Source organism: Mustelus asterias, chromosome 5 (genome assembly GCF_964213995.1).
Source record: "Mustelus asterias chromosome 5, sMusAst1.hap1.1, whole genome shotgun sequence".
Classification (NCBI taxonomy): domain Eukaryota; kingdom Metazoa; phylum Chordata; class Chondrichthyes; order Carcharhiniformes; family Triakidae; genus Mustelus; species Mustelus asterias.
In genome coordinates, this window is record NC_135805.1 from 31534332 (window position 1) to 31556890 (window position 22559).

Below are 22559 nucleotides of genomic sequence, written 5' to 3' on the forward strand. Positions count from 1 at the left end.
CAGCAAACTCAGTGCAGTTTCTCAGAGAATAGAGGATAATTTGCAGCATAATACAACTAATGCCTGCTAAAGACGGAGAATTACGTATTACAAGATTCTCATCTTCTGCATTTATCTTTCTTACCTGTAAACTTTGCAGAATTGTTTGTAGAGGGTCACAGAGTTGATCTGCTCCACGTTAAGCTTGAGCCTGCCCCATTCCTCCTTGAACACCTCAAGTTGTTTCCATAATATTAGGAAGGCTTTCAGAGCCACGTACGCTGATATAGGCTCCTTTGTTTTCAAAGAGGGCGCCATGTTGCTGAATGAGGATTGTTCCCCATCTTTCTTTTCAACATCATCTTCCTGCAGTAAACACCAAAAGTCATAAAGTGTCGAGAAATCAAGCGTCAGCCCAGGAAAGCCACTTATAATTGAGTAAATTACATATTATCATAGACAACTTCAGCTGGACCCAGAGTCCTCATGAGGTGGGCAGTGTTAGATGTTACAAACTAGTGGTTTACTTCCCAATTACATAATATAGAAAATCATGAGGTTACATTGGTGTAAATGTTAGCTGAGTGAGTGGCCTGCTGTCCTTCATAGTTCTGCATATTTGTTTGCACTTGTGCAAATCTTTGGGACGAGATGACCAACAAGGATCACAATGCTGCACGTAAGATAAAAAGAACCACAACAATTCTCACTTCTTTATTTCATGTTCCCTTTCCTTCAACCCCCCTGCCTTTTCTTGACTTAAGGGTGGCACAATGGTTAGCACTACTGCCTTGCAGTGCCAGGGACCCGGGTTTGATTCCAGCCTTGGGTCACTGTCTGTGTGGAGTTTGCACATTCTCCCCATGTCTGCGTGGGTTTCCTCCGGGTGCTCCGGTTTCCTCCCACAGTCCAAAGATGTGTAGGTTAGGTTGATTGGCCACGGTAAATACACAGGGTCATGGGGCTAAAGCGGTGCGGGTGGACCTGGGTAAGATGCTCTTTCAGAGAGTAGGTGCAGATTTGATGGGCCAAATGGCCTCCTTCTGCACTGTAGAGATTCTGTGGACTGAGAAGACAGCCAGGTTGAATTGCTCCCAGGAATCTACACCAGAGCTGTTTAGCTACAAAGTCTGCTAAAGCAAATGACATCGAATCAATAGTTCCCCATGATAGAATAGTCGAGAACAGGGAATTCTCATTTGAGGGAAGCAGTCTATCATTTCTGAGGCAGAATATATTGGAGTTAACACCAACCAACCATGCCTCTGAATTTGTTATAATCAAATAATAATCAAGGTTGGAATTGAACCCGGGTCCTTGGCGCTGTGAGGCAGCAGTGTTAACCACTGTGCCACCGTGCCATCCTGAAACCTCTGTTGAATAAATCTCGTCCATGCATTTTCCAGGCAGCTGCCCATTTCCTTTCCCCAATCTGGCAGGATTGAAAAGATCACCAGAAAGTAAAAACCAGGCAGGATGTAAACCAAATGGCCGCTCCCAAACCCATCAACTTCCCACTGGGCAGCTGAGGTCAATATTCGTCCCAGTCAAGTCACCAATCATTCAGCCAGGGATAAGAATGCAATTTAAATAATTAGAACCATAGAACCATAGAAAATTACAGCTCAGAAACAGGCCTTTTGGCCCTTCTTGTCTGTGCCGAACCATTTTATGCCTAGTCCCACTGACCTGCACTTGGACCATATCCCTCCACACCCCTCTCATCCATGAACCCGTCCAAGTTTTTCTTAAATGTTAAAAGTGACCCCGCATTTACCACTTTATCCGGCAGCTCATTCCACACTCCCACCACTCTCTGCGTGAAGAAGCCCCCCCTAATATTCCCTTTAAACTTTTCTCCTTTCACCCTTAACCCATGCCCTCTGGTTTTTTTCTCCCCTAGCGTCAGCGGAAAAAGCCTGCTTGCATTCACACTATCTATACCCATCAAAATCTTATACACCTCTATCAAATCTCCCCTCAATCTTCTACGCTCCAGGGAATAAAGTCCCAACCTATTCAATCTCTCTCTGTAACTCAGCTTCTCAAGTCCCGGCAACATCCTTGTGAACCTTCTCTGCACTCTTTCAACCTTATTTACATCCTTCCTGTAACTAGGTGACCAAAACTGTACACAATACTCCAAATTTGGCCTCACCAATGCCTTATATAACCTTACCATAACACTCCAACTTTTATACTCGATACTCCGATTTATAAAGGCCAATGTACCAAAGGCACTCTTTACGACCCTATCCACCTGTGACGTCACTTTTAGGGAATTCTGTACCTGTATTCCCAGATCCCTCTGTTCAACTGCACTCTTCAGAGTCCTACCATTTACCCTGTACGTTCTTCTTTGGTTTGTCCTTCCAAAGTGCAATATCTCACACTTGTCTGCGTTAAATTCCATTTGCCATTTTTCAGCCCATTTTTCTTGGTGAAGGTTTTACCTGCTCCCCTTGGGTCACTGACTCATCATGTGGCTCCTCATCCTGTTCAGTCAACAGGACAGCTTCATTCCCATTCTCCATCACATCCTCCATCAAAAGGGAGACAGCAAGTAGTTCAGCATTGGCCACATTTCGGTCACGATCGTTCAGTTTGCACAGACACATCTGGATCAGAGAGAAATGGCAGCAAATCTGATCAACAGGCTCTGTAGGTGTCACACCTCTGGGCCTTAGGTTTCTGTGGTGATTGGCTGCAACCTGACACACTTGCAAAGGCAATAACTTTCAGCATCAATTTCCGGGCAGGGCGAGACTGATGTACGAGGAGAGATTGACCAGGTTAGGATTGTTTTTGCTGGAATTCAGGCAAACGAGGGGGGATCTCATAGAAACTTATAAATTTCTAACAGGACCAGACAGGGTAGATGCACGGAGGTTGTTCCCGATGGTGGGGGTGTCCAGAACCAGGGGTCACAGTCTGAGGATTCAGGAGAGACCATTTAGGAAGGAGATGAGGAGACATTTCTTCACCCAAAGAGTGGTGAGCCTGTGGAATTCATTACCACAGGAAGTAGTTGATGCGAAAACATTGAATGTATTCAAGAGGTGGCTGGATATAGCACTTGGGGTGAATGGGATCAAAGGTTATGGGGAGAAAGCAGGATTAGGCTATTGAGTTGGACGATCAGCCATGATCGTGATGAATGGCGGAGCAGCCTCGAAGGGCCAAATGGCCTCCTCCTGCTCTTATCTGTGTAATATCATCATACATCAGTGTCACTCTTTGCACAGGCTGTCACTTATCTTAACACCCGTTTTTTGAAATCCCCAGTTATGTACCATTCTGAGATACAATATATAAAAACCAAAACTGACAACTAAAGAGCTCTCCGTAGCAGAGAAGATGCAACCAAATTAATGTTTCTACCTGCATACTATACTCAATGGTTTGAAAGTTGCCGAGCATCACTGGTACAAATCCTTCTCTTGCTAAGAAGGTTCTCCAGGGAAACAATGCAGAGGCCTAGAAAAGAAAATATTGGGTCAATAACGGAAGAGTTGAACTGTAAATAAGTCCAGTTATGAAATATAAAAAGCAAAATGCTGCAAATGCTGAAACTCTGAAATAAAACCAGAAAATGTCCAAAACACTCATCAGGTCTGTGGAGAGAGGAAGGTAGTGTTAACATTTCGGGCCAATAACTCTTTCTGTCTTTTTCTAGTTTTATTTCAATATGAGACACCAAGTGTGGCCTTACCAATGTTTTGTACAACTTCAACAAGACGTCCCAACTCCTGTATTCAATGTTCTGACCAATGAAACCAAGCATGCCGAATGCCTTCTTCACCACTCTATCCACCTGTGACTCCACTTTCAAGAAGCTATGAACATATACCCCAAGATCTCTTTGTTCTGTAACTCTCCCCAGTGACCTACCATTAACTGAGTCCTGCCCTGGTTTGATCGACCAAAATACATCACCTTGCATCTACCTAAATTAAACTCCATCTGCCATTCATCAGCCCACTGGCCCAATTGATCAAGATCCCATTGCAACCCTAGATAACCTTCTTCACTGTCCCCTATGCCACCAATCTTGGTGTCATCTGCAAACTTACTAACCATGCCTACTAAATTCTCATCCAAATCATCTATATAAATGGCAAATAACAGTGGACCCAACATGGCCTCCAGTTTGAAAAATAACCCTCTACAATCACCCTCTCTGTCTTCTGTCATCAAGCCAATTTTGTATCCATATGGCTACCTCACTCTGGATCCCGTGAGATTTAACCCTATGCAATAACCTACCATGCGGTACCTTGTCAAAGGCCTTGCTAGAGTCCATGTAGACAACATCAACTGCACTGCCCTCATCTACCTTCTTGGTTACCCCTTCAAAAAACTCAATCAAATTTGTGAGACATGATTTTCCACTCACAAAGTCATGCTGACTGTCCCTAATCAGTCCTTGTGTCTCTAAATGTCTATAGATCCTGTCTCTCAAAATACCTTCTAACAATCTACTCACTACACATGTGAAGCTCACCGGCCTGTAGTTCCCAGGCTTTTCCCTGCAGTCCTTCTTAAACAAAGACACAACATTTGCCACTCTCCAATCTTCAGGCTCCTCACCCGTGACAATCGATGATTCAAATATCTCTGCTAGGGGACCTGCAATTTCCTCCCTAGCCTCCCACAATGTCCTAGGATACACTTCATCAGGTCCCGGGGATTTATCTACCTTGATGCGCTTTAAGACTTCCAGCACCTCCTTCTCTGTAATATGTACACTCCTCAAGATATCATTATTTATTTCCCCAAGTTCCCTAACATCCATGCTTTTCTCAACAGTGAATACTGATGAGAATTATTCATTTAGAATCTCACCCATCTCTTGTGGATCCGCACATAGATGACCTTGTTGATCCTTAAGAGATCCTACTCTCTCCCTAGTTACTCTTTTGCCCTTTATGTATTTGTAGAAGTTCTTTGGATTCTCCTTTGCCTTATCTGCCAAAACAATCTCACGTCCCCTTTTTGCCTTCCTGATTTCTCTCTTAACTCTACTCCTACACCGTCTATACACTTCAAGGGATCCCACTTGATCCCAGCTGCCTATGCATGTCATATGCTTGTGGACTGTATGCTTGTGGACTGAGCAGAAATGTTCTGCAAAGCGGTTACCCGACTGGGGTCAAAACCCTGGAACTCTGTCCCTAACAGCACTGTGGGTGTGCCTACACCACATGGACTGCAGCAGTTCAAGAAGGAAGCTCACCATCACCTTCTCAAGGGCAATTAGGGATGGGCAATAAATACTGGCCTAGCCAATGAAGCCAACATCGTGTAAATGAATTTTAAAAAGTCTGTACTTGGTCTCCCCAGTGTAGAGAAGTCCACATTGGGAGTAATAAATACAGGAGACTAAATTGAAGTGCAAGTAAATTGCTTCACCTTATGTTAAATCTGTACAGGACACTGGTTTGGCCTCAGCTGGATTAGTTTATCCATTCTGCGTGCTGCATTTAAGGAAGGTTGTGAAGACATTAGAGAGGCTGCAGAAAAGATTCACAATAATGGTTCCAGTGATGAGGAACTTCAGTTATGAAGATAAATTGGAGAAGTTGTGACTGTCTTCCTTAGAGAAAAGAAGGACGAGAGAAGACTCGATTGAGGTGTTCAAAATCATAAGGGGGCTGGACAGGGTCGGGAGGGAGAAACTGTTCCCATTCTGATGAGGATCGAGAATGAGAGGGCACAGATTTAAAATAATTAGTAAGAGAAGCAAAAGTGATTGGAGGAGAAACTGTTTTAAGCAGCGAGTGGTTAGGGTGTGGAATGCACTGTCTGAGAGTGTGGTGGAGGCAAGTTCAAATGAGGCATTCAAGAAGGTATTCGACTTCACTGAAAAGGAAGAATGTGCAGGGTTACGGAAAGAAAGCAGGGGAGTGGCACTAGGCAAGTTGCTCCTTTAGAGTCAATGCAGATAGGACGGGCTGAATGGCGTCCTTCTGCGCTGTAACAATTCTGTGATTCTGTGAAATTCTTATGGAATTTTACAATTCCCCACACTCATTAGGGCAAGTTAGATAAGTACACGAGAGAGAAAGGAACAGAAGGATAAGCTGATTGGGTTACAGACAGACTGACCTGCTTTTATACAGCTCTTCTCACAACCACTGGATGGCTCAAAGCGTTTTACAGCCAATGCAGTACTTGTGAAGAGTAATATAAGAACTGCAGTAGCTGTTTCAACATTCACCAATCTTCCACAAACACCAATGTGATCATGCCCAGATAATCTGTGTTTTGTGATGCTGCTTATTGGTCAGCTATTGGCCAGGATACTGGGACTATACCTCTGATCTTCTTCAACATCGTGCAATGGGATCTTTAGCATCCAGTAGAGTAGGCAGATGGGGCCTCAGTTTAACATCTCCTGTAATAGTGCAGCGCTCCCTCACCACTACACCAGAGTGTCAGCCTTGACGTTTCTGCTCAAGCCCTGGAGTGGGACTTGAACCCAGAAACCTGTGACTCAGAGGAGAGGTGAAGGGGGGTGAGAGGAGACTCATGTCCAACACAAACACCGGCATTGACCAGTTGATTGAATTATCAGATTCCAAGCTGTATGCTTGACATTATTCTATACGAGGTGAAGTGTCCTATACCAAAAGAGCAGACGGCGCCATAACTGATCGAAATCCCAATGGAGACCTCGGAAACCATGGAGCTGTTGAAAATAATATTCCGACTGATTTTAGTCAGTTCAGGATTGACGTGCTTGACCCCCAACTTATACTAACCCTGGCATTCCATGCATCCAGTGGCTGTGGCAGGGGAAGTAATGACCCATATAGGCTGCTGACTACAGAGTTACTCATGGCGGGCAGTGCTTGGCGCATACTGTCCGTTACTGTTTGAAAAGCTGACACGTTACCAGCAGAAAGGAATGTTTCCCTGTAAAAAGGCAAGAAGTCAGAATGTGAATTATCAGCACAGAAGATACAATAACTGCTTCCTTCATTGAGACAGAACAACTGGCGAAAATGAAGGCTTAATATACAGCTTACTATTCTGCAGCACACTGTGTACATAATAATCAAATAGCATTCAAATCAGACCAGATAAAACATCCATATTGCAGGTTATATAACTCTGACCTAGATGATACTGGATGAGTCACACTACTGGCAATATTCATGAGATAATAGATGGAATGCAGAATTATTCAATTATATATGTGGCTGAGAGAGAATTTACATTTAAGATGTATGTAGGACACATCACTGCCTGCTGATGTACTGTAAATTATCTCTCTGGAAGCCTCCATTCCTGGCACAAAGGAAGGTAGTTGTGATTGTTGGGGGTCAGTCATCTCAGCCCCAGACATCACTGCAGGAGTTCCTCAGGGTAGTGTCCGAGGCCCAACCATCTTCAGCTGCTTCATCAATGACCTTCCTTCCATCATAAGGTCAGAAGTGGGGATGTTCGCTGATGACTGCACAATGTTCAGCACCATTTGCGACTCCTCAGATATGAAAGTAGCCCATGACCAAATGGACAATATCCAGGCTTGAATTGACAAGTGGCAAGTCATAAATGCCGGGCAATGACCATCTCCAACAAGAGACAATCTAATCATCGCCCCTTGACATTCAATGGCATTATCATCGCTGAATCTCCCACTATCAACATCTTTGGGGTTACCATTGACCAGAAACTGAACTGGACTAGCCACATAAATACCATGGCTATAAGAGCACATCAGAGGCTCGGAATACTATGGCAAATAACTCATCTCCTAATTCCCCAAAGCTTGTTCAGTATCTACAAGACACAAGTCAGGAGTATGATGTGATACTCTCCATTTGTCTGGATGAGTACAGCTCCAACAACACTCAAGAAGCTTGACACAATCCAGGTCAAAGCATGCCCGCTTGATTGTTATCCCTTCCACAATCATTCCATCCCTCCGCCATCAGCACACAGTAACAGCAGTGTGTGCCATCTACAAGATGCACTGTAGGAACTCACCAACGTTCCTTAGACAGCACCTTCCAAACCCACAACAACTACCATCTAGAAGGACAAGGGCAGCAGACACCCGGGAACACCACCACCTGTAAGTTCCCCTCCAAGCCACTCACCATCCTGACTTGGAAATATATCGCTGTTCCTTCGCAGTCGCTGGGTCAAAATCTTGGAGCTCCCTCCCTAACAGCACTGTGGGTGTACCTACATCACAGGGACTCCAGCGACTCAAGAAGGCGGCTCACCACCACTTTCTCAAGGGCAATTAGGGATAGCTAATAAATGTTGGTTTATTCAGCAACACTCACACTACAAATGTATAAAACATTTATTATGAATATCATAAATATCAAAGGCTGTGGAGAATGCTGAAAATCTGCTACAGGACAAAAGGTTGCTGTCAGTAGAAAAATTGACCCAAAAAAATGTAATTTTAAAAAATGATATATATTACACAAATAATAATAGATTAAAAAAGTGAGCTCAAGGCCCGAAATTAATCTCTGGGCTCAGGTGGCGAATATAAAATGCCTGAGGTTTATTCCTGTGAGTCAGGATATTAACTGAATTCTCTCATTATGTTGCTAACTAGTGAACAATCAGGCACCATTGATCAAATAGACAGATGTGTAATAATATTCTGAATGGCTAATTAAGTACTTCTACCATTGATGTAAAACAATGAAATGTCGACAGTAGCCTGGCTGTTAATTCTCAGGATGGTTTAGTTGGAATTTGGCTTGGGTCCCTGTGTGAATAAATCACCCAGAAACAAAAATGATCAGTTTACTATCACATACACCACTGCACCAGATTCAAAGACAAAAATGAGGGAGAGATCAAGACAACTTGCATCTATTTTGATGTGGAGATGCCGGTGTTAGACTGGGGTGGGCACAGTAAGAAGTCTCACAACACCGGGTTAAAGTCCAACAGCTTTATATGGAATCACAAGCTTTCGGAGCGTTGCTCCTTCATCAGGTGAGTGACTCACCACCTGATGAAGGAGCAGCGCTCCGAAAGCTCGTGATTCCAAATAAACCTGTTGGATTTTAACCTGGTGTTGTGAGACTTCTATCTATTTTGAAAACAGGATAGTATCCATTCAAGCTTCTTTGATTCGGTCTCATGTCACTGTGACCATTAATTTCAGGTGAGCTGTGCTAACTGTGATTGCAATATTCATTAAATAATAAATTACACTGAGACCTATTTAGACCTGTAAGTGTGTGAGGAGGTGCAAATATGTGAGTCAACTGGTCAATGTCGGTGTTATCTTGGATGTTCGTCTCCTCTCATCATCTCTCCTCAGGGCCTGAGCAGAAACATCAAGGCTGACACTCCAGTGCGGTACTGAGCGAGCAGTGCACTATCGCAGGTGCTTCCAGAGGAGAGAAGTTAAACCGAGGCCCCATCTCTCTCCTCACAAAAAACAGATTATCGGGGCATTATCGCATTGCTGTTTGTGTAAGAAAAACGCTGCCATAGGTGTGAGTGTGCGTGTAGACGTAGGTGTGTATTTATGTGTCAGTGCCAAGCGAGCGGGAGAGGGAAGTGAAACATAAAAAATGTTCAATCAGCTTTCATTACGAGCGGAATGACTTATTGCAGGAATTCCTCTTTCCTTGACAAAAAGATAGTCTATGGCCAGAATTCTCTGTCCGTTCACGCTGGTGGGATTCTCTGGTCCCGTCGGTGATACAGTCCCTGTTGCGGGTTTCTGGTGGTGTGGGAAGGTTTCAATGGGAATTCCCATTGACGGGGCGGGAGCAGACGATCTCGCTGCCAGCGAACGGCACACTGTCTCCCATTGCCGAGACAAACACCATGGGGAGGCCAGAGAATATCGCCCGTTGTATCAGTCACCCGCTCGACGCTTCTCGAGGTCAGTAGGACCAGAGCTAGACATCCGAAGAATCATTTGTTTTTGTGCATTGCACTTATTAAACAGGCTGGACAGTTGAAGAGATGCTGTTGTTAGTGGAGAGCTCACGTTCCATCACAAACACACACAGCTGAATATCATTGTGCTTCTCCCAATTACCCATCTCTGAGTAACCATAGGAACACATCCCAGTGGGGGTCTGAGACTTAAATTACATTAAATTTAAATTGAATGTCCTGCACTACACTGTGACTATACTTCAAAAGTAATTCAATGTCTGGTAAGCACTTTGGGGGATCCTGAATATGCGAAAGGCTCTATGTAACAGGAGGCCTTTCTGTAAAGAGATTTAAATTTCCAATCCCTGAGCCAGAACTCCACAATTTGCAGTAACTAACCGGCAGTAACATTTCCATTCAAAATGACTCTTTATAGAATATGTTGGTTACCTGATTGAATGGCGAACAGCAGCATCAAACTGCAAGAACATGACCTCTCTTTTGAGAACGAGAAGCTTAGCTACAGCGGCAGGATCCCGTGGATTTTGAAGGTTATCTATCTGAGCCTGAATCTCCTGAAGCTCTGAACCTGTCCCAATGTGAAGCAGTAACATAGAACATAGAACAAAGAACAAAGAAAATTACAGCACAGGAACAGGCCCTTCAGCCCTCCAAGCCTGCACCAACCATGCTGCCCGACGTAACTAAAACCCCATACCCTTCCGGGGACCATATCCCTCTATTCCCATCCTATTCATGTACTTGCCAAGACGCCCCTTAAAAGTCACTACCGTATCCGCTTCCACTACATCCCCCGGCAACGGGTTCCAGGCACCCACTACTCTCTGTGTAAAGAATCTGCCTCGTACATCTCCTTTAAAACTTGCCCCTCGCACCTTAAACCTATGCCCCCTAGTAATTGACTCTTCCACCCTGGGAAAAAGCTTCTGACTATCCACTCTGTCCATGCCTCTCATAATCTTGTAGACTTCTGTCAGGTCTCCCCTCAACTTCCATCGCTCCAGTGAGAACAAACCAGGTTTATCCAACCTCTTCTCATAGCTAATGCCCTCCATACCAGGCAACACCCTGGTAAATCTTTTCTGTACCCTCTCCAAAGCCTCCACATCCTTCTGGTAGTGTGGCGACCAGAATTGAACACTATAGTCCAAGTGCTGCCCAACTAAGGTTCTATAAAGCTGCAACATGACTTGCCAATTTTTAAACTCAATACCCCGGCCGATGAAGGCAAGCATGCCGTATGCCTTCTTGACTACCTTCTCCACCTGCATTGCCACTTTCAGTGACCTGTGTACCTGTACACCCAGATCCTTTTGCCAATCAATACTCTTAAGGGTTCTGCCATTTACTGTATATTTCCTATCTGTATTAGAACTCCCAAAATGCATTTCCTCACATTTGTCCGGATTAAACTCCATCTGCCATCTCTCCGCCCAAGTCTCCAACTTATCTATATCTTGCTGTATCCTCTGATGTTCCTCATCGCTATCTGCAAATCCATCAACCTTTGTGTCGTCCCGCAAACTTACGAATCAATCCAGTTACATTTTCCTCCAAATCATTTATATATATATATAAAAGGTCCCAGCATTGGCCCCTGAGGAACACCACTTGTCACAGCCCTCCATTCAGAAATGCACCCTTCCACTGCTACCCTCTGTCTTCTTTGACCAAGCCAGTTTTGTATCCACCTTGCCAGCTCACCTCTGATCCCATGCGACTTCACCTTCTGCACCAGTCTGCCATGAGGAACCTTGTCAAAGGCCTTACTGAAGTCCATGTAGACAACATCAACTGCCCTACCCTCATCAATCATCTTCGTCACTTCCTCGAAAAACTCGATCAAGTTGGTGAGACACGACCTCCCCTTCACAAAACCATGTTGCCTCTCACTAATACGTCCACTTATTTCCAAGTGGGAATAATGCCTGTCTCGAAGAATCCTCTCCAATAATTTCCCTACCACTGATGTAAGGCTCACCGGCCTGTAATTATTCTTGCTACCCTTCTTAAACAAAGGAACCACATTGGCTATTCTCCAATCCTCTGGGACCTCCCCTGTATGTGGAGATGCCGGCGTTGGACTGGGGTAAACACAGTAAGAAGTTTAACAACATCAGGTTAAAGTCCAACAGGTTTATTTGGTAGCAAAAGCCACACAAGCTTTCGGAGCTCTAAGCCCCTTCCCTGTAGCCAGTGAGGATACAAAGATTTCTCTCAAGGCCCCAGCAATTTCCTCCCTTGCCTCTCTCAGTATTCTGGGGTATATCCCATCAGGCCCTGGGGACTTGTCTACCTTAATGTTCTCAAGAACCCCAATACCTCCTCCTTTTTGATCTCAACATGACTCAAACAATCTACACACCCTTCCCCAGACTCATCATCCACCAAGTCCTTCTCTTTGGTGAATACTGATGCAAATTACTCATTTAATACCTCGCCCATTTCCTCTGGCTCCACGCATAGATTCCCTCCCTTGTCAATGAGTGGGCTAACCCTCTCCCTGGCTACCCTCTTGCTCTTTATATATGTATAAAAAACCTTGGGATTTTCCTTAATCCTGCTGGCCAATGCTTTTTCATGACCCCTTTTAGCCCTTCTTACTCCTTGCTTAAGTTTCTTTCTACTTTCCTTGTATTCCACACTTACTTCATGAGTTCCCAGCCTCCTAGCTTTGACAAATGCTTCCTTTTTCTCTTTGACAAGGCTCACAATATCTCTCGTTATCCAAGGTTCCCAAAACTTGCCATACTTATCCTTCATCCTTACAGGAGTGTGCCGGTCCTGAATCCCTATCAACTTACACTTGAAAGCCTCCCACATGCCAGCTGTTGATTTCCCCTCAAACATCTGCCTCCAATCTACATTCTTCAGTTCCTGCCTAATATTGTTGTAATTAGCCTTCCCCCAATTTAGCATCTTAACTTGAGGACGACACTTATCTTTATCCATCAGTGCCTTAAAGCTTACTGAATTGTGGTCACTGTTCCCGAACTGCTCCCCTACTGAAACATCGACTACCTGGCCGGGCTCATTCCCCAATACCAGGTCCAGTATGGCCCCTTCCCTAGTTGGACTATCTACATACTGTTTCAGGAAGCCCTCCTGGATGTTCCTTACAAACTCTGCCCCATCCATGCCCCGAGCACTAAGTGAGTTCCAGTCAATATAGGGGAAGTTAAAATCTCCCACCACAACAACCCTGTTACTTTTACACTTTTCCAAAATCTGCCTACACATCTGTTCCTCAATCTCCCGCTGGCAGTTGGGTGGCTTATAGTAAACCCCCAACATTGTGACTACACCTTTCCTAATCCTGAGCTCTACCCATATTGTACCCATATGTACCCATATCTACCCATATGTAAAGAGACAATGCACAGGGATCAGTAATGCATTAGGGAATACAGCACAGATACTTGGGCATGTTGGTCATCAAATCCACGTAGTTATTGGTGCCCATTATTCATTTTGTTTATCGATTTCTATTCCTTATTTTATTTTTCCCGCGTTTCTCCCAAGTTTGAAATTGCTGAAGATGCGATTCTAACACAGACCGATCTGAGGTCTGTGTAAATCAATGCCTCAATTCATTGCTTCTCGCAGGCTAAGATCGCAAACTAAATTTAGATGGAACCATGAGCACAATTCCAAGCTGACTGTGTTTCGCTGTTCAGGTTTATTTGTGTTCATCAAGTGAGAGGCATTTGTGTGGGGAAATGGGGCATTTCAGAAAAACCCTGCCAACTTTAATACTCCCAGATCAAGTATCCCGAAGTCCTAAGCTCCATAATGCGGCAAAGCGTAGACCTCAGAAGAGTGCGCCTAGCTCTGAACTAGAATAGCACCTTTCCATTTCTCCATCTTTCCCTTCTCTGAATAGAATTGCCAATCTAATGCATACCAGGGCCATTTGAAGATAGTTTTGTGCGAGGAGTTTACATTTATTAAGGACTGGATAAGACCGCAAAATTATTTAGCCTCAGATGTCAAAGTCAAGACAAGAAATTTTTATTCCATTTACATGAGCTTGCCTCTATCAACCAGTGATGCAGCACTTAAATACTGCACCTATCACACTGCCCTTAGATACTGCACCTATCACACTGCCCTTAGATACTGCACCTATCACACTGCCCTTAGATACTGCACCTATCACACTGCCCTTAAATACTGCACCTATCACACTGCCCTTAGATACTGCACCTATCACACTGCCCTTAGATACTGCACCTATCACACTGCCCTTAGATACTGCACCTATCACACTGCCCTTAGATACTGCACCTATCACACTGCCCTTAGATACTGCACCTATCACACTGCCCTTAGATACTGCACCTATCACACTGCCCTTAGATACTGCACCTATCACACTGCCCTTAGATACTGCACCTATCACACTGCCCTTAGATACTGCACCTATCACACTGCCCTTAGATACTGCACCTATCACACTGCCCTTAGATACTGCACCTATCACACTGCCCTTAGATACTGCACCTATCACACTGCCCTTAGATACTGCACCTATCACACTGCCCTTAGATACTGCACCTATCACACTGCCCTTAGATACTGCACCTATCACACTGCCCTTAGATACTGCACCTATCACACTGCCCTTAGATACTGCACCTATCACACTGCCCTTAGATACTGCACCTATCACACTGCCCTTAGATACTGCACCTATCACACTGCCCTTAGATACTGCACCTATCACACTGCCCTTAAATACTGCACCTATCACACTGCCCTTAGATACTGCACCTATCACACTGCCCTTAGATACTGCACCTATCACACTGCCCTTAGATACTGCACCTATCACACTGCCCTTAGATACTGCACCTATCACACTGCCCTTAGATACTGCACCTATCACACTGCCCTTAGATACTGCACCTATCACACTGCCCTTAGATACTGCACCTATCACACTGCCCTTAGATACTGCACCTATCACACTGCCCTTAGATACTGCACCTATCACACTGCCCTTAGATACTGCACCTATCACACTGCCCTTAGATACTGCACCTATCACACTGCCCTTAGATACTGCACCTATCACACTGCCCTTAGATACTGCACCTATCACACTGCCCTTAGATACTGCACCTATCACACTGCCCTTAGATACTGCACCTATCACACTGCCCTTAGATACTGCACCTATCACACTGCCCTTAAATACTGCACCTATCACACTGCCCTTAGATACTGCACCTATCACACTGCCCTTAGATACTGCACCTATCACACTGCCCTTAGATACTGCACCTATCACACTGCCCTTAGATACTGCACCTATCACACTGCCCTTAGATATGGTATGATCTTTATATATTTCATTGTTGCAATTAAGTAACAGGTCAGTGATATATTGCACCCATCAGCACCAGTTTGAAACCCAAGCTGATGTTCCAGTTAAGACTGGTGTAGTGCTGATCCATAAGAACCAGGAAAGTCCCAGGCTGTTTAATGCCACATCTCAGCTGACAGACTGGTATCATTGCTGGGACTGGCGGCAGCATTGCTCAGTCAAGGAGAGGGAAATGAGCCTGGAGTGCCCCTTCGGATCACTGTCCAAAACACGGGTGTTTCTGGGCAGTGGGGGCTGATAGGATATCTCTCAGCCCTCATGCCCAATGGTGATCTATTTGGATCACTCAATCCGCCACCCCCAGGACTATTGCAATATTCAATGGGCCTGTAAGGGTTAGGGAATGGGAAACCCGCTTCCTGTTAATTAATGGGAATGAATGGGATTTTCAATCCATTTTCTGGATCAGGCCAAAAAGTCTAGTGCATGTTAGCACACAGTTACATAAGAACATAAGAAATAGGAGCAGGAGTAGGCCATCTGGCCCTTCGAGCCTGCCCCGCCATTCAACAAGATCATGGCTGATCTGAAGCGAATCAGTTCCTATTACCCGCCTGCTCCCCATATCCCCTAATTCCCTTATCGATCAGAAAACTATCTACCCGTGATTTAAACATATTCAACGAGGAAGCCTCCACCACTTCAATGGGCAGAGAATTCCAGAGATTCACTACCCTCTGAGAGAAGAAGTTCCCCCTCAACTCTGTTCTGAACCGGCCCCCCCTTATTTTGAGGCTGTGCCTCAGGGTTGTCAGGGTTGCCGCAGGACAAAAGGAAGTTTGTTTCCATCTGCGATTTATTTGTGCAAGTTGAGGGGTCAGCTAGCTCAGAGCAATGTGCTCTATCTCAACATGCTGTCCATGGCCATTTTGCACCATTTTTTATCATTTTGGTCCTTTCACGAGTGGTCAGCTCTTTTCAGCAAGGCAGCAGTCCCCAAGTTGGCTGCCACCTGCCTTTCTGTTGGTGCCAGGCAGGCAGCTCCCACCTCCTTGAGGCACTTGGCGTCTCTAATTGGACAGCATGCTTACCTCGGCCCATTTACATTTAAAATAGCATCACAAGAGTGACAAATTCAGGTGCAGGGTTGAGGCCTGAAATTTATCTGGATGTCCAGTTCCCAATTCAACTTTGAAAATCCCGTCCCTTGTGTTTTAACTCTTTCACAGCCTTGCTCCTCCCTCCCTCTGTAACATCCTTCAGGCATCTCGCGCTTTGCTCCTGAATCACTGGATCCTTTGACTATGGCTTCTTGTACATCCTCACTCCTTTCACTCTACCTTTGGTAGTTGCATCTTCAGCCACCTAGGCCCCAAACAGTGGACTTTCCTCTCTAAGCTCTTTCACCCACCTCTCTTACCTTGAAAGCCAGCATTTTGACCAAGTTATATTTGGTCACCTTTACAGACAGCTCTGGCTTAGCACCGTATTTTATTTCAATAATTCCTTTTTGAAGCACCTTGGAGTGTTTTGCTGCTGTAAAGGTGTTTTATGAATGCTTCTTTCTCATAATACAGACAAACCCAACATTCTGAGTGACTGTCTTCCGAGCCACGCCTAACAAAGACTCTGCGCTCAGTGGGTCTTCTGTTGTTCTCTCTTGTGGTGGCTTACCAATGCCTTCGAGACCTCCCCACTCTGCTGTCAGTGACTGCACCTTCTGAGAACCAATCGGAGGAGAATTCCCAAGCCGTGCAAAGCAGCACAAGTATGAGAAAATGTCATGTAGTGCTGCCACAATCTCCAGCGCCTGGTACAAGGCTCTCTGACAAACCTTAGGGGCAAAAGAAATTAAACCAGGTCAGTTTTCAATCTCATCGCAGACAAGCTCCAAACACCAATTTTTATTCTTCATGGGATGTGGGCATCACTGGCTGAGCCAGCAATTATTGTTCAACCCTGAGGATATTTTAAGAGTCAACCACATTGCTGTAGCTCTGGAGTCACAGAATCTACAGTGCAGAAGGAGGCCATTTGGCCTATTGAGCCTGCACCGACTACAATCCCACCCAGGTCCTATCCCTGTAACCCCACATATTTACCCTCCTAGTCCCCCTGACACTAAGGGGCAATTTATCATGGCCAATCAACCTAACCCACCCATCTTTGGGCCAGCCCAGGTAAAGACGGCAGGTTTCTTTCCCTAAAGGACATTAGTGAACCAGATGGGTTTTTAGGATGATGGCTTCATGGTCATCATTAGACTTCTAATTCCAGATTTTTATTGAACTCAAATGTCACCTTCTGCCATGGTGGGATTTGAACCCGGGTCCCCAGAGCATTACCCTGGGTTTCTGAATTACTAAATCCAGTGACAATACCACTACGCCACCAGCTCCCCTAAATTCAATTATCCTAATATTTACCTCAGTGATGTCCAGCCAATGATCCTTGATTTATAAGGACAATTTAATTAGATTTTAGACGTATCATGTAGGTGAAAAATGTTCTGAATTACCAATTTCAAAAATAAACTGTCAAAAGAAATATTAAATGGATTTTGAAAAGCACAGTTCACTGAAGCAATTCTTGGATTATTATGAATAATGTGAAGGCATGGTAAGATATTCTGTATAGCCAGAAATGTAATCATTCAAATAAGGAGGGTGGCACAGTGGTTAGCACTGCTGCCTCACGGGGCCTGGGTTCGATTCCCGGCTTGTATCACTGTCTGTGCGGAGTCTGCACGTTCTCCCTGTGTCTGTGTGGGTTTCCTTCAGGTGCTCCATTTCCTCCCACAGTCTAAAAGACATGCTGGTTAGATGCATTGGCCATGCTAAATTCTCCCTCAGTGTACCTGAATAGCACCGGAGTGTGGCGACTAGGGGATTTTCACAGTAACTTCATTGCAGTGTTAATGCAGCCTCCCATCCACTAAGTTGATCTTTCTCTACACTCTAGCTATGACTGTAACACTACATTCTGCATTCTCCCCTTTCCTTCCCTATGTATGTTATGCTTTGTCTGTATAGCGCGCAAGAAACAATACTTTTCACTGTATCATAATACATGTGACAATAATAAATCAAATCAAATGTAAGCCTACTTGTGACACTAAGAAATAAATTTTAAACCTTCAGCATACAGTGAATGACTGTGACATCTGCTTTATGCACCCATGGAGTGACTGCTTATCTTGGCAATTTTCCAAAATCAATGGATGACCCCTAATTATCTTAGATTGCTATATTTGGACACAATTGTCAATTATCCTCCATCACTGTACATAGCTATGATCAGTAGTTATATCACATTGCTATGACTACTTATCCAAGGAGGTTGCAGCTGCCGTATCTGCCTAATTTTAAGAAGTCTCACAACACCAGGTTGAGCTGAATTTATCCAGCAATGTGTTTGAGCTGCAGCATGTGCAAGAAGTGAAGAAGATACTTCAGGCGTTTTATAATTCATGACAAGAGGTTAAAAAAGAGAGAGAGCCAAAGACAAGCGAGGTGAAGGAATAGCCACTGCAGCAGAGAACAACAGTATTTCCGTGTCCGAGGAGTGCAGGGGTGAACGCAAGGTCACACAGTTGCGGATCGCCCAGTTTGGGTGACGGAGTTTGAAAATATCTTGATATCCGTCTGTTGGAGCCTGAGAAGAAAAAGATTAATGAGTGTGTGGGATTTGTGCAGGAACAGGAATGGGAGACCAATCAGGATCTTGTTGGGATCGACAGAGTCAAAGCTGGACGCCAGCAATTGTGGAGCAGGTTTACAGATTACAAATCAAGGGAGGTCAGTGGGGAAGTCAAGGTCAAAACTGTCCAATACCTGACACACAGACAGATATTTTTACAGTTCAAGTATCAATGATCTTCCCTCCGTCATGTGGGCAGGATTGGAGCTGTTAGATGTCATTTAGGCCCCACTGTTCTCCAATAATGAAGCAGCCTATCCAACTCTACAACAGGACCTGGACAACAGCCCAGCCAGGGCTGATGACCGAAAACTACCATTTGCACCACTAAATGTCAGATTGTGATCAACTCCAAGAAAAACCCAAGGACCTCCTCCTCACCTTCAACAATAGCACCATCACCGGATCTTGCACCATCAATATGGTAACCACGATGTGGAAATGCCGGCGTTGGGCTGGGGTGGGCACAGTAAGAAGTCTCAACAGCAGGTTAAAGTCCAACAGGTTTATTTGGAATCACGAGCTTTTGGAGTGACTCACCTGATGAAGGAGCAGCGCTCCGAAAGCTCATGATTCCAAATAAACCTGTTGGACTTCAACCTGCTGTTGTGAGACTTCTTACAATACCATGGGAGTCACTGCTGAAGCTTAACTAGACCAGCCCGATCAACACCATAGCTACAAGAGAACCATAGCTACAAGAGCACTGCAGAGGTTGAGCACCAAGTGGCAAGTAGCTCCCTCCTGGCCCATCAAAGTCTCTCAACAGCAATGGAATGCTGACCTTTTGCCTGTATGGACACAGTTACAAGAACAGTCAGGAAGCTGAACACCATCCAGGACAAATCAATGTGCTTGATTGGCACTTCTTCCAACAAATCTAATACCCAACATCTCCTTCACAGTCACACTGCTTAATAATAGCGAGCAGGATTTCATTGAATCATAGAATCCCTACAGTACAGAAGGAGACCATTCAGCCCATCGAATCTGCACCAACCACAATCCCACCCACCTATTCCCGTAACCCCACATATTTGCCCTGTTAATCCCCCTGACATTAGGGTCGATTCAGCATGGCCAATCCACCTAACTTGCACATCTTTGGAGTGTGGGAGGAAACCGGAGCGCCCGGAGGAAACCCATGGAGACATGGGGATAATGTGCAAACTCCACAAACAGACAGTGACCGAAGGCAGGAATTGAACCCAGATCCCTGGCACTGTGAGGCAGCAGTGCCAACTACTGTGCTGTCCATCCTCTCTCTCTGATGGATTTGAAGGCTGGATTTAAGGTTGGCCAGTTGGGAGGGCACCAACAGTCAGCTGGAATAATGGTCGGACAGCTGGTGGGGGAGAAGGGGATGTCCCCTGAGGGTTTGGGAGTGTCCTAGGGGATTAGTCAGGGGTTGAAGGTGGTGGGGAGTGGGGGGGAAGAGCCTGTACTATAGTTTTTTCTGGGTAATTATTGATGTTACACAGTTGGAACAATCTGAAGTTTACAATTTAAACACATTTTTGGATGGTTCCCAGTGCAGGGCAATTGCCCGCTGGAAAGCAATTACGTGTAATCCTTACCTGCGGCCCTTCAGAGGGTGGGAGGTTCCCCAGTGCATCCTTTGGGGAACCCTCCCAGTTACACTATCCTGGGGCTCAGAGGTTACGGCCCAAGTTAATAAAGTGAAAGCAGAATAAAGGGTAAACGCTATGGAGTCTACAGTAGCTCATTTAAAACAACCAGAAACCCTGGATTTATGATAGAAAGATGAACAATATATTGCCATAATTATAATTATGAAGATGTGAGTCTCAGCTCGAAAGAGAAATATTATTCCAAAGCAAACAAATCAAACCTTTTCCTCCAGCGTTTTAAACATAATAAGCACTTCAGAATAATGAGGAATGAACCACAGATTAAGGAATGTTCTTCCATCTGCAGACAATAAACTGCGAGGACGTTGATGGAGTTTCCTGAATTAAAAAGAAACACTAAATCAATATAAAGCCACGTCAAATTCATACTCTGCATCATACCATGTGAGATTTCTGTTCTCCAACATCTGCTGCTGTTGACCACATTCGGCCTTCATGTTACCTACATTATTACATTTCATCTTGCAACCTATCTGGACCGATGCAAGAATGGCCAATTTCTGAGAGATTTGGGCAGGAATTTTCCAGCCCTGCCACCAGCGGGATCTTCCAGTTCTGCCGGAGTGAATGGAAGTTTGAAAGGCCCACTGCATCCACCACGGAGGGACCTACTGTGCCGGGGGAGGGGTGGGGGGGGGGGTGGTAGCGCACGCCCAGCTTGAACACGCGTGAAATTGCGCGAGAAGGTTTTGGGCCCGCGTCCAGACATCGCGGTGCCCTCACGCGGGATTTCAGTCAGCGGGGCACACACAAGAGTCGGAGGTGTGCCGGTCGACAATTGAAAGGGAAATTTAACCCATTAAGCATTACAATGGGCCCTAATTTGGTGTGGCCCACGTGCCTTTACACTCAGCACACCAACCAATCAGCCAGGCGGCATTTGTGATCTTTCACCATTCCCAATCCAGAGTGGGTTAAAATGTGCGGGTTGAAATCAAACAAAAGCGAATGTGTGAGGGTCGAGGTGTGTGTTAATGTGTGAGGGTGGAGGTGTGTGTTAATGTGTGAGGGTTGAGGTGTGTGTTAATGTGTGAGGGTGGAGGTGTGTGTCAATGTGTGAGGGTCGAGGTGTGTGTTAATGTGTGAGGGTGGAGGTGTGTGTCAATGTGTGAGGGTCGAGGTGTGTGTCAATGTGTGAGGGTCGAGGTGTGTGTTAATGTGTGAGGGTGGAGGTGTGTGTTAATGTTTGAGGGTGGAGGTGTGTGTTAATGTTTGAGGGTGGAGGTGTGTGTTAATGTGTGAGGGTCGAGGTGTGTGTTAATGTTTGAGGGTTGAGGTGTGTGTTAATGTTTGAGGGTTGAGGTGTGTGTTAATGTGTGAGTGTTGAGGTGTGTGTTAATGTCTGAGGGTGGAGGTGTGTGTTAATGTTTGAGGGTGGAGGTGTGTGTTAATGTGTGAGGGTTGAGGTGTGTGTTAATGTTTGAGGGTCGAGGTGTGTGTTAATGTTTGAGGGTTGAGGTGTGTGTTAATGTGTGAGGGTTGAGGTGTGTGTTAATGTTTGAGGGTGGAGGTGTGTGTTAATGTTTGAGGGTGGAGGTGTGTGTTAATGTGTGAGGGTTGAGGTGTGTGTTAATGTTTGAGGGTCGAGGTGTGTGTTAATGTTTGAGGGTGGAGGTGTGTGTTAATGTTTGAGGGTGGAGGTGTGTGTTAATGTGTGAGGGTTGAGGTGTGTGTTAATGTTTGAGGGTCGAGGTGTGTGTTGATGTTTGAGGGTTGAGGTGTGTGTTAATGTTTGAGGGTTGAGGTGTGTGTTAATGTGTGAGTGTTGAGGTGTGTGTTAATGTGTGAGGGTGGAGGTGTGTGTCAATGTGTGAGGGTGGAGGTGTGTGTTAATGTGTGAGGGTTGAGGTGTGTGTTAATGTGTGAGGGTGGAGGTGTGTGTTAATGTGTGAGGGTGGAGGTGTGTGTTAATGTGTGAGGGTTGAGGTGTGTGTTAATGTGTGAGGGTTGAGGTGTGTGTTAATGTGTGAGGGTTGAGGTGTGTGTTAATGTTTGAGGGTCGA

General features: G+C 45.1%; 1 protein-coding gene across 1 annotated transcript in view; it reads right to left on the reverse strand.

The window, feature by feature from the left end:
* The window catches only part of ccdc162 (coiled-coil domain containing 162), a 224150-nt gene that overhangs the window by 69457 nt on the left and 132134 nt on the right, over window positions 1-22559 (reverse strand). Inside the window, exons 31-37 of the mRNA XM_078213536.1 lie at window positions 20757-20874; window positions 16880-17039; window positions 10306-10444; window positions 6744-6897; window positions 3361-3456; window positions 2433-2597; window positions 125-345 (exon numbers count right to left, since the gene is read on the reverse strand). Coding sequence (XP_078069662.1) covers window positions 125-345; window positions 2433-2597; window positions 3361-3456; window positions 6744-6897; window positions 10306-10444; window positions 16880-17039; window positions 20757-20874 — 1053 coding nt within the window. The remainder of the gene's footprint in view (window positions 1-124; window positions 346-2432; window positions 2598-3360; window positions 3457-6743; window positions 6898-10305; window positions 10445-16879; window positions 17040-20756; window positions 20875-22559) is intronic.